Below are 13,156 nucleotides of genomic sequence, written 5' to 3' on the forward strand. Positions count from 1 at the left end.
ACTTATTCGAAAATTTGATGCTATTTCCGATATTTTTTGCTTTCATTCAATAAAATTAAAAAAAAAAAATGTAAAAATTATGGCGTTTGACTTTGTTGCATTTTTTATCTCACCCTGTATATCCGACAGACTGACTGACGGACGTAAAACCTTAGATTGACTCCAGACGTCCTGAAATGGAATTTAAACCATTAACGAAGCAGCTAAGTTCGGCCGGGCCGAATTTTTAATACCTACCACAATTTTAAGGGAAATTTAAGAAAAAAATCCATCCAAAAATACGGCTCAAAGGAAAACCGTAATATATGGGCTATGCGAAGTCGTGGTCCTGCATAAGTCATTTTTCACGAAATTTGAAACAATTATCTTTGAAAAATGTCGCTAAAATCATCAAAATATGGATATTAGGGGTACCGTTGTATGAGTGCTATACGATATCGTGAACCGATATTATAACCCGTTGTCGAAGTTGACCGGCCGACAGACAAAAGACTAATCTGTGCAAAATGTTGGATTCCTTTCTTAATTTGTTTTGAATCTATCAGACGGACGGTTAGATGGACGAACGGACAGGGCTAAATCGTCTTAGAACTTTACGCTGATCAAGAATATACTAACTAACGAACTTAATATACCATTCATGCTATGTATGGGGGAAGATACAAACAACAACTATAAAAATCAAATTAGTAATACCTTTTTGTACCTGCTGCTAATTCCACAGATAATAAAAAGTTTCAGTCGGTATTGCTGACATACACTGGTGGCCAAAACTAAAGCAACTGAAATTACGAGGCGAATAAATGCCCTGTAACTTTTTGAAAAATTAAGAAAATGAGAAAGTTTTTCTGGTTCTAAATTATGCACTTTATTCACTTTTTTAAAACTTAAAACAAAAAATCAAAATTAATTTTTATATAAAAAATAATGTATGGTAAAGTCAATTAATCCGATTTTGGCGTGGACAAAACTAAAGCAACTCTGTTGTACATTCATATGATCGCTGCAATCTCTGTTGTTTTTACTGTTATATTTATCGCTTTTGGCTTCCTTCAACAATTTCGCTTGTCATGGATCATTTTTAAGAAGTTTTTTTACAACGACACGTGTTTGTTTTAGTTTTTTTAAGTACTGCCCAAAAAAGTTTAAAAATGGCTATAAGCAAATACAGTACATGAATAAAACAGCAAATTATCAGTGACTATGAAAACAAGCTATCGCAAAAAATGATATCCGAGAAATATTTCATAAATATTTCTGTGATTTCTCGTAAACTAAGGCGGTTTTATGACACTGGATCTGTAGTAACTGTCTATAACGGATGAAGGCCGTGAAAAACCTCAGTACGTACTGATCAACAAATTGTGAGAGAAATAAAAAAACAACAATTTAAGAGTTCAAATGAATTGGTGAGAGAGCTATCTTTGAATATAAGCTCGAGATCAGTTTGTAGATGAGTAGTGGCAGCTGGTCTGCATGCCCGGAAGCCATCAAAAGAGCTTTTTATATCTGAAAAAATCGGAAACGATAATATTAATTGGAATCCAGCTCAATGGAAGGACGTTTTATTCTGGGATGAGTCTACCTTTAATATTAAAGGCTCATACATGAAAAATTTTACGGTGAGAAGACCAAAGAAATGAAAGACTCAAGCCGCAGTGTTGCAAGAGTACAGTGAAGCATGAGGGAGGGTTAAAAATGGCGTGGCGCTGTTTTTCTTTCTATGAACTTGGGCCTATCCATGAAATAAAGGAAGTTATGGATCGGTTTGTTTACAAATATGTGCTGAACATCAAGGTTGTTCCCTTCCGCTAAGAAAAATATTCGGCTTATTTGGGTGTGTCAGCATGACAGTGATCCCAAACATGCATGAAAACTTATCAAAGATTGGTTGCGGGAGTCAAAAATCGGCGTTTTGTCATGGCCGGCACAATCATCTGACCTAAACCCCATAGAAAACCTTTGGAGTATCATAGACAGGAAGATCAAGCGAGATTCGGAAAGAAATAAACACAACATTTTCCAAAGAATTCAGGGTGCCTGGAAAAGCATACCCAGGGATCAAATTGAGCGTGTTATAGATTCAATGCCCCGTAGGGATGCAGCTGCTATCAAAAACAATGAATGCTATCGACTACTAGCCAAAATTTAATTATTTTAAAATAAAAAATCAAAAAGTTGCTTTAGTTTTGACCAAGCAAAAATTGGGTCATTTTAGTTTTCCTTATATTATTATTCATTCAATATTATTTTTATATTCTTATTTTTAATTTTTTTAAAGTGAATTAAACACCTCATTTAAAACTGGAAAAAAAGTTAAGATTTGTTTATTTTTGTAAAAGATACAGGGCATTTATTGACTTTGCGATTTTAGTTGCTTTAGTTTTGGCCACCAGTGTACGTATAGCCTCAGCCTATGTTGGCTTATTAAAATATGTTTTTATTTGCATTATGATTATCCAAGCTTTTGGCCCGTTATGAGGGAGGTTCCGAAAAGGTTGGCGCTAATATTGTCGGTTTTGTAAGTCTCATACAAATACTACAATGTATCAAATTTGGGCTATGTCGACTACTTCCGATTATCTACACATCTCAATCTCGTTATTTTCACATTTCAATATTTTTACCAACATAAGATCTCGTACAAAAATGATATATATCAGTTTACTCCTATATTTAGGTGATCGAACATTGGATAAGGGCATACATCTGTCGGCAAAACTGACTGAACGACCGACTGATACTTTTTAACTTGTTTAGGTTACAATTCACGCCTAATTAATAGATGTGGTCGTATTTGCTTATATGTCAGATTATGTCATTACCTTAAGATGCGATTTGTCGGATAAAAACGGGTTTTCATTGTATGAAATAGTGCATTTGCTTACAAAACCTTTTTTTGATACAGATTTTCTAGCTGTAGAAGACAGATCACATGCTCTATTCTTATTTCATCCCCAGAGAAAGAAAAAATGGAGACTCAAATGTGCAAATTAAAATATTATCCATATCATCAATTATAGCGATTCTTTGCCTTTTTATTTATTTTGAATTCCGTTTATTTGATAAATATGTTTCTTTTGCTTAATTTGTTATTGACTGTGGTGTGCAGTCACTTAGAAATTTATAACAAAACCAGAGCTAAAAAATTTGCACCAGAAAAATAATAAAACCACTTGTCACGAAAAACAAGAAGTTCAGTGCAAACATAATTTCTTTCGAAGAAGTTCAGTGCAAACTTAATTTCTTTGGCCAAACCTGCTGAAACGCTGCAAAGTGTCTTAATACCCATTATGTCGGATGTCAAGTGTGCCGCCATTTACGACGAAGAGGAATCAGATGTCGAAAAGGTATCCGATGAAATGGTATGTGCCCACGGTGCAGAGGGTGAGGATGCTTGTCAAGGGGATTCGGGCGGTCCGGCTGTCTATAATGGTCAATTGTGTGCTGTCATATCGTGGGGCCGCGATTGTGGCAGTGATGAATATCCTGGCGTTTATGTTCGCATTGATTCTGTGCGCGATTTCATTGAACATTGTTTGAAACAATAAAAATTTTCAATGTGAAGTTTGATTTTTTTTAGTTTTTTTTTTTATGTTTCGCTACTGTTTTTGTGAAAAGTATTCTACAATACCCTTCAAAGAACTTCGCCATTTTTAATTAAGGGACATTTTCTACAGGTTTTTCTACATTGCACGGTTATCTTTCCACAGGGATTCTACAAATGGTAGGTCTACAAATAAAAGATCTAGAAGATCTTTAACAGATCTGCTATAGATTACATACATTCAGCAAGTCTACAATAGCCTGAAGACCTTCTGCAAATCTTCCATAGTTTGAAGAATAGAATTTTCAGTTCTTACAAGGATAGAAGACCTTCTACAGGTCTACTAAGGATAGGAGATCTTCTACATGCCTTATACAGATTTTCCATAAATAGAAGACCTTCCACATAGATGGCCTTGTACAAGCCTTTCAAGGATAGAAAACCTCCTATAGGTCTTCCAAGGATAGAATACCTTCTACAGGTCTTCCGTAAATCGAAGACCTTTCATAGATTTCCAAGGATAGAAGACCTTATACAGATCTTACAAGGATAGTAGACTCTTTACAGGTCTTCCAAGGATAAAAGATAGAAGACTTTACAGATCTTCCATAGCCAGAAGACCTTCTACAGGACTTCTTAAGGTAGAAAACCTTTTACACGCTTTTCAAGGATAGAAGACCTTTCACAAGTTCCCTGAGATAGAAGACTTTTACAGGCCTTTACAGGTCCATGGATAGAAGACCTTTTACATCTCCTCCAAGGATAGAAGACTTTCTACAGGTCTTCCAAAGACGGAAGACCACAGGTCTTCTATAAATAGAAGACCTTCTACAGGTCTTCGATCTCCCACAGGGTTTCCATAGATTCATTACCTTCTACAAGACTTCCAAGGATAGCAGACCATCTACAGGTCTTCCATAGATTCAAGAACTTCCTCGGGTTCTTCATAGATTGAAAACCATCCACAGGATTGCCATAGATTGAAGGCCTTCTACATTTCTTCCAAGGTTAGAAAGCCTTCTATAGGTGTTCTGGGAATTTTGAATTTTTAAAGAATACTTTTCGAGAGTTTCCTACAAACAATCGTGGATTTTTAAACAAAATTTTGCCAGGACCTTCACTCGAAATCAAGTGGATTTTTAAAGAATATTTTTTAAGGATCTTCATAACATTTTTTAGATAAATTTTTAAAAGAACCTTTACTCGAAACAACGGCTATTTTTAAATACCTTTTTTTTCAAGAACCAAAGGACTAACATACATGGATTTTTAAGGAACATTTTTTCAAGGACCAAAGGACTAGCAATATTGGATTTTTAAAGAATATTTTTTCAAGGACCAAAGGACTAACAAACGTGGATTTTAAAAGAATATTTTTTCAAGGACCAAAGGACTAACAAACGTGGATTTTTAAAGAACATTTTTTCAAGGACCAAAGGACTAACAAACTTGGATTTTTAAAGAAAATTTTTTCAAGGACCAAAGGACTAACAAACGTGGATTTTTTAAAGAATATTTTTTAAAGTCCCAAAGGACTAACAAACGTGGATTTTTAAAGAATATTTTTTCAAGGACCAAAGGATTAACAAACTTGGATTTTTAAAGAATATTTTTTCAAGGACCAAAGGACTAACAAACGTGAATTTTTAAAGAATATTTTTTCAAGGACCACAGGACTAACAAACGTGGATTTTTAAAGAATATTTTATCAAGGACCAAAGGACTAACAAACGTGAATTTTTAAAGAATATTTTTTCAAAGACCACAGGACTAACAAACGTGGATTTTTAAAGAATATTTTTTCAAGGACCAAAGGACTAAGAAATGTGGATTTTTAAAGAATATTTTTTCAAGGACTAAACGTGGACTTTTAACAAATTTTTTCAAGGACCAAATGTGAACTTTTAACAATTTTTTAAGGACGAAACGTGGACTTTTAACAAATTTTTTCAAGGACCAAATGTGAACTGTTAACAATTTTTTAAGGACGAAACGTGGACTTTTAACAAATTTTTTCAAGGACCAAATGTGAACTTTTAACAATTTTTTAAGGACGAAACGTAGGCTTTCATCAAATGTTTTCAAGGACCAAACGTGAAATTTTAACAATTTTTTCAAGGACCAAAGGATTAAGGATCAGACTTGATATCTAATTCCGATTTTAAGGCAGTATATTTAAAGGACTAACGTAATTTTTTTCAAAGACCCAAATGTTTGAAATTTTGGGTGCTTCCTAATTTCTTTCTAAATATCTTTACTACAAAAGAAATATAATTTCTTCAGACAGACATTTCAGTGAAGACATTTTAGAAAGAAATTAGAATGCACTCAAAATTTGCCAACAACAAAGAAAAAATATTTCAATTTGCATAATATTTAAAAAATAAAATTCCCATGCTATTGTTAAAAAAACAGCTTCTCTAATTTTGTTATAACATCTGTCTCCCAAAATACTGAAGCTAAATAACAGTGTTTGGAATTTATGTTTGCACAAGTGTTCCAATCTAATGTTTACCTCATTCTGGCAATTCAAATAAAAAGCCCAACATAGCAAAATTTACATTTCAGTTGTGAACGCAACAAGTTTTCGAAAAATGTTGGCACAGGAAATATGTTCAATTTTGTTGCTTTCCATTGTGGCAACAATTTCCGCCCAGTCCCGCATTTTGGGCGGAGAAGAGATAACCGTTGACAAGGCACCCTACGTTGTTCAGTTACACCACAAGAGAGATGGCTTCTTTTGTGGGGGAGCATTAGTTGCACCTCGTTATGTGGTGACTGCAGCCCATTGCCTGGAGGGTTATCAATTGACCGATATTCGGGTGGTGGCTGGTGCGACATCTCTCGGTGATGAGGGAGTTCAGAGTCGTGTGGAAGATGGCTTTATGCCTGCGGAATATGATGTGGATACTGTGGACATGGATGTGGCAGTTCTAAAATTGGCGGAAGAATTAAGGGGAGGTGTTGTTAAAACAATCGGCCTATGTAGTGAACTTTTGGAACCCGGCAATCTTTTACAAATTTCCGGCTGGGGACGTGTTACCGAAAATGGAGATTTGTCAAAGAATTTACGTACAGTACGTGTACCTCTGCTACCTCGGGAGGAGTGTGTTTTGCGTTACAAGCGTCTTGGAGAAAATCTCACCAAATCCATGATGTGTGCCTTTACTGAGAATAAAGATGCTTGCACCTCTGATTCGGGTGGACCTGCAGTATTTGGTGCCGAACTATGTGGCATTGTGTCGTGGAGTTTTGGTTGCGGCCATCGTCAGGCTCCGGGGATTTACACCGATATCAATGAAGTTAAGTGGTTCATTGAACAGGTTATGGAATCTTAGAGGCGGAAAAGGAGTGGAGAATTTTTAAATAAATAATGGAAAATGGCAATGAACTAACGTTAAATAAGTGTTGAATGATTTTTTACCACAAATAAGAGGCCTGCTGTAAGGAGGGACTGAAGAAGTTTTGAATAAATAAAGAAGACTTGTGGAGGATGTTGTAAAGATTTAAGATTTCCCAATGATTTCAATTTGAGAAATGTTTATGTCTGCATAGGAAATTTAAAGGAGCTTCGATCCATAGAAGGTACTTAGAAGGATTTATACGAACAGAAGGTCTTTAGAAAGTCTAAAAGAAATGAAGTGAAAATTTGAAAACATTTTCCATAAAAATCCTCTTTAGTGCTTTAAAAATGCTGCTTTACAATCGGAATTAGAAATCCAAGTCTGACCGTTGAAAAATATCGGCCTTGCAAATCCAGGTTGGTTGATCCTTTGGTCTTTGAAAAATATTGTTTAAAAATCCACATTTTTCGAGAGAAGGTCCTTCAAAAAATATTCTTTAAAAATCAACTTTTGTTAGTTCTTTGGTCCTTGAAAAAATATTCTTTAAAAATCCACGTTTGTTAATGCTTTGGTCCTTCAAAAAATATTCTTTAAAAGTCCACGTTTGTTAGTCCTTTGTTCCTTGCAAAAATATTCTTTAAAAATCCACGTTTGCTAATGCTTTGGTCCTTGAAAAAATATTTTTTAAAAAACCACATTTACTAATGCTTGGGTCCTTGAAAAAATATTCTTTAAAAATCCATGTTTGTTAGTCCTTTGGTCCTTGAAAAAATATTCTTTAAAAATCCACGTTTGTTAGTCCTTTGGTCCTTGAAAAAATATTCTTTAAAAATCCACGTTTGTTAGTCCTTTGGCCCTTGAAAATAATATTCTTTAAAAATCAATGTTTGTTAGTCCTTTGGACATTGAAAAAAATTCTTTCAAAATCCACGTTTGTTAGTCCTTTGTTCCTTGCAAAAATATTCTTTAAAAATCCACGTTTGCTGATGCTTTGGTCCTTGAAAAAATATTTTTTAAAAAACCACGTTTGCTAATGCTTGGGTCCTTGAAAAAATATTCCTAAAAAATCCACGTTTGTTAGTCCTTTGTTCCTTGCAAAAATATTCTTTAAAAATCCACGTTTGCTGATGCTTTGGTCCTTGAAAAAATATTTTTTAAAAAACCACGTTTGCTAATGCTTGGGTCCTTGAAAAAATATTCCTAAAAAATCCACGTTTGTTAGTCCTTTGTTCCTTGCAAAAATATTCTTTAAAAATCCACGTTTGATTGTCCTTTGGTCCTTGAAAAAATATTCTTTAAAAATCCACGTTTGTTAGTCCTTTGGTCCTTGAAAATAATGTTCTTTAAAAATCAATGTTTGTTAGTCCTTTGGACATTGAAAAAAATTCATTCAAAATCCACGTTTGTTAGCCCTTTGGTCCTTGAAAACAATGTCCTTTGGTCATTGAAAAAAAAATATTTAAAAATCCACGATTGGTAGTCCTTTGTTCCTTGAAAAAATGTTCTTTAAAAATCCAAGTATGTTAGTCCTTTGGTCCTTGAAAAAATGTTCGTTTGTTACTTTGGTCCATGAAAAAATATTTTTTTTTAAAATCCACGTTTGAAAATCCCTTGGTCCTTAAACAAATATTGTTTAAAAATCCACATTTGAAAAAATATTTTCCAAAAATCCACGTTCGTTAGTCCTTTGGTCCTTGAAAAAGTGTTCTAGGCCTTCAAGGGAATTCTAGCTGAAGAAGACCTTTATGTTTCCTATATTAAGGAGGGTTTGAGAAGTTCTCAAGAAACATTTCAATGGGAGGTCCTGCCAAGGGGTTCTTCCAAACGAAGGTTTTATGTTTGTAAAAAAGGTCTTCCGATGGCTCTCACCTGTGGAAAATACTTCGAAGGGTTTAAATTTTTTGAAAAGTTGATGGAAATCTATTGGATGCGCATGTAAGCGATGCAATCGACGAAAAAATCTTGAAGCCCTAAGAAATATTTTATTTCTGAAAGGTCGCAGAAAATGCCCTTGAAGATATTCTATCTTTAGAATGTCCTTCGAAAGACATTCAATGCTCTTCTGTCTACAAAAAGCTTTTCAAAATAAAATGTTTTTTATTCATAAAATGGTCCTCGACGGGTTCGTATTCCGCATAAGGCTCTTTGAAAAATTTCCATCGAAAAAGGTCCTTTTAGGGGTCATTTATCTGTAGAAGGTTGTTTCAAAAAGCTTCTATCAGTAGAAAAAATTCGATTGATTTTAATCTATATAAGACTCTTCCACACGGTTGTCATCCCTAGAAGGTCCTTCGAAAGGACCCTTTAAAGAGTTTTGTTTATTGACAGCTTTTATAGAGGTTTATATTCATAATAGGTCCTTTTACATCTGTAGAAGGTTCCCCCAAAAGTGCTTATACTAATGGGAGAGCTTTCGAAATGCTCTTCCAAACGGCTGTCATCCAGAAAGGGCCCTTCGGATAGATTTTGTCTGTAGAAACCCCATGAAATCTTTTTAACCACAGAATACAGTTAAAGGGCGTTATATTCATAAAAAGACATTTAAAGGACTTCCATCTATAAAACACATTTTTAATTGTATCTTTCTTTGTCAGACCCTTTGGAAGGGATGCCATAAGAAGAAAATATATGAACGAGTTTCTATATACAGTAGGTCCTTCGAAGGGGTTCGTAGAGCCTCCATGCATAAAATATCCTTCCTATTTCTATAAAAGTATCTTTCCCATTTCTATTGATGACCTCTAGAAGAGCCTTCTTTTATTAACCACCACCAGAAGGTCTCATTTCCAAGAAAACCCCTCAAAAGTCTGTAGAGGACATACCTCAGGTCGTTTTCTAAAGAATACCTCTAGAAGATCCCCTTCCTACAGAACACTTCTTTCTATACCAAACACCCATCAGCGATTGTGAAAATGTCTTTCAAAATCATTTGGTTAGAGCCAACTAACAAAAATTCAAATTTTTCATTTCGGAAAGGACTTCAGCTTCCCCTCTCCTTCTGTTTATTGAGAAAGTCTGAGAAATCTTCTGTTTCAAGTATCGAAAAATGACCTTCCGTGATCTTTAATCCATATACTGTCTTAAAATGGTTATTGGATAGAAGTTTCTTTGAAGAAGTCGGTTCGAATAGACATTTATCTATAAAATGCCCTTTAAAGGGAATCTAGAAGAGAATAAATTGATACCATCCATAGAAAACGCGTGAATGTTCTTAGGTTTGGAAGATTCTTCGAAGGGTTTCTATCGAAAGATGACCGTTCCAAGGCTTCCAAACATCTTTAATTTTTATTTCTATTGATAAACTCGAAAAAGAAGTTTTATAGAAGACCACTATTTGTAAAAGAATACCTCTAGAAGATCCCCCTCCTACAGAAAACTTCTTTCTATACAAAACACAGGTTTTCCAACAATGATTGTAGAAATGTCTTTCGAAACCATTTCGTGAGGTCCAACTGGCAAAAAAACTAAGTTTTTCCAATTCGGAGGGGCCAGCAATTTATCCTCCTCCCCGCTTCCGTGTCTTCTCCATATTGAGGAGATCAAGGTGATCTAAGTTCTCTATCGAATTAATGTCGTTCCAATCTCTTTCATCCATAAACGGTGCGTAAAAGGGTTATTATCTATAGAAGGTCTTTAGAAGAAGTTAGTTCCCGCACTCGTGTCTTCTCCATATTGAGGAGATCAAGGAGATTTCTGTTAAAAGTAACAAAGTTCTCTATCGAAATAAGGTCGTTCGAATCTCTTTCATCCATAAACGGCGCGTAAAAGGCTTATTATCTATAGAAGGCCTTTAGAAGAAGGCCAACTAAAGAGGCCCAAATAGCAAAAAACTAAGTTTTTCAATTCGGATGGGGCCAGGACATCAGTTTCCCCTCCTCTCCTGTGCATTCCCACTATTGAGGTAGTTTAGGAGATCTTTTGTTTAAAGTAACGAAGGGTTTCTATTGGGGCCCCTTAAAGGAGTAGTCCTTCTTTTTCTGGGAGTCCTTTAGAAGAGCTGTCTAAAATGTAAGAATATTATGTCTGCAGAAGGCCATTGGTAGGGCTCACATATATAAATAGCCTTCGAAGTGCTTTTTTCTATCTTGGGAATCCTAATTTAAATTAATAACCACCACTATTTCTAAAAGCCTACATTCATTTGTAGAAGACCTTCGGAAGTCCTTCGATCAAAAAATACCCTAAAAGGTTATATTTATATAGAATATTTAGAGGATTTTCTGTATGCAGAAGGTCTGTGGAATAAGTTTCAATCTATAGAAGGTACTTGGATGGGCTTTCATCTCTGGAATGCCTTTAGAGATGGCCTTAAACAACCTTTCCAATAATGCATGTCCTTTACAAAGACCTCTTACGTACTGAGCTTTGGTTTCATTTTATGCGGAATTGAAGTAAGTTCTCTCTAACTTCTACTAAATTTACTTATTTTTCAAAAATTGAAACAATTTCCAAGTTTTCAAATCAATCTTCTTTATTTCCGAAAATTTCACAAGCTACTCCCTCATACTCTCCTCGATAAAATCACGTACAACATCAATGCTGGTATAGAGACCAGGATATTCAACACGACCGCATCCCATGCCCCACGAAACCACGGCACACAATTCACCACCATAGACACCAGGACCACCCGAGTCACCACGACATGAATCCTTATTCCCGCCATCGTAGGCACAGACAACAGAGTCGCTGATTTTCACCGATACCTTCTTGTACTTCTTCAAGCACTCCTGCTTCTCAATGATGGGCATAAAAATGGTACGCAGCTCATCCGATGAATAACCACTCTCCTGGGTGCGACCCCAACCGGAAACTTGAATCATATTGCCCGGCTGCAAAGCCTCCGAACAGAGGGGTATGGTTCGAATATTCTTTCCCACCATATCTCCATCCAGTTTGAGTACGGCTACATCACGATCTTTGTTCAGCATGCGATAGCCGGGATGTATGAATCCTTTTACAACTTTGCGCTTCACTCCCGGTTCATCGACAGTACTGGCACCACCCACCACTAGGAAGTCTTCCGGTTTCATTTTGTCCATACAATGAGCGGCAGTTACAACATAGCGTGGCGCTATTAAAGTGCCACCGCACACCGTTATATCTCTCGGCGTCCTCAACTGCATGATGTAGGGTGCATGAGCAATATCGATGATGTCGCCATTGATGATCCGCGAATCTTGGGCTAAAGCAAGGGCTGCCCAACAGCAAAGCAATAGAGTACGCAACATTTTCTGCAGATGTCTTGATGTGTGGAGATATCGATTAGCTTATATAAGCTACCATCTGGAGTGTATTTTGCTGCGAATATTCCAAAATTCCAAACATTTGAATAAATATTTGGCGATTCTTTGAAATTGGGAATTAAAAAAGGTTTTATCAAATGTTGGGATTGAGCAAACATTTCAAATGCTTACAAATAAATTGAATTATTTTTTGTCAAAGAAGAGCTATGGTTGGTATCCTACAAAAAGAATTCGTGTGATAATAAAAAACAATAAAAATAATTATCTAAAGATAGGACCTCTGTGATGTTCATATAACCAAAATTAACATTCTGTTCTTCGGGATATCTGCAGGAAACCTCTTGGTGGTCATTGCCCAATAGAAGATCGAAGGAAGGTCATCTATACGGCCTTACGGAGTCCATTGAGGATTTTTGCAAGGTCTTTTAATGAAGAAAAATAATTTTTAGACATGATCTCTAAAAAGTATTTTTTTTGAAGAGCCCTTGACCTTTGGCACATTTCTGCAGAAACCCTCAAAAAAACCTTTTGAAATCTCTAGATAATATTTTTTATTGAAGAATCTGAGAAGATATTTTAATACAACAACCACAGAAGATCTACTGTACCTAGAAGTCTTTTAGAATAGATTTTAGCCATTGAGGGCATCTAAAAACATCCTAACATTCTACCTCCTAAGATACACTTACTTGTTGTCTTTATCTTAGAAAGTTCAGGGTGGGATAAAAACCTGCAACAAAGTCAAACGCCATAGTTTTTACATTTTTTTTAAATGTTATTGAATGAAAGCAAAAAATGTCGGAAATAGCATCAAATTTTAGAATAAGTTTAGACTTGGTCACCTTTGGCACGAATTATGGCCTTCAATCGGCCATTGAAAATGTCGCACGCTGCCCGAATGTTGCTCTGCGGTATCTTGGCCAATTCCCGGCGAAGCGCTTGCTTGAGGTGATCGACACTTTGGTATTTTTTTAGTGCCAACCTTGCTTTCTAAAATACTCCAGACTCAACAGTCCAAC

The 13,156-nt window shown here is 35.6% G+C and overlaps 3 protein-coding genes across 3 annotated transcripts in view; 2 read left to right on the plus strand and 1 right to left on the minus strand.

Moving 5' to 3' along the window:
* LOC101898170 (M-phase inducer phosphatase) overlaps positions 1-13,156 on the plus strand; it is a 519,762-nt gene that overhangs the window by 194,987 nt on the left and 311,619 nt on the right. The gene's annotated exons all lie outside the window — the stretch shown is intronic.
* On the plus strand, positions 6,108-6,920 carry LOC101893780 (trypsin alpha-3-like). The gene has a single exon (XM_011297109.3). The coding sequence runs from the start codon at positions 6,142-6,144 to the stop codon at positions 6,883-6,885; it is 744 nt and encodes a 247-aa protein (XP_011295411.2). The 5' UTR covers positions 6,108-6,141; the 3' UTR covers positions 6,886-6,920.
* LOC101893613 (seminase-like) lies at positions 11,385-12,157 on the minus strand. The gene has a single exon (XM_005190560.3). The coding sequence runs from the start codon at positions 12,120-12,122 to the stop codon at positions 11,385-11,387; it is 738 nt and encodes a 245-aa protein (XP_005190617.2). The 5' UTR covers positions 12,123-12,157.

This window comes from Musca domestica, unplaced genomic scaffold (genome assembly GCF_030504385.1).
Source record: "Musca domestica strain aabys unplaced genomic scaffold, Musca_domestica.polishedcontigs.V.1.1 153, whole genome shotgun sequence".
Taxonomy (NCBI): Eukaryota; Metazoa; Arthropoda; class Insecta; order Diptera; family Muscidae; genus Musca; species Musca domestica.

Bases quoted from the DNA above. Each gene is read 5' to 3' on its own strand.
- LOC101893780 (XM_011297109.3), top strand. From the start codon at position 6,142: ATGTTGGCACAGGAAATATGTTCAATTTTGTTGCTTTCCATTGTGGCA.
- LOC101893613 (XM_005190560.3), bottom strand. From the start codon at position 12,122: ATGTTGCGTACTCTATTGCTTTGCTGTTGGGCAGCCCTTGCTTTAGCC.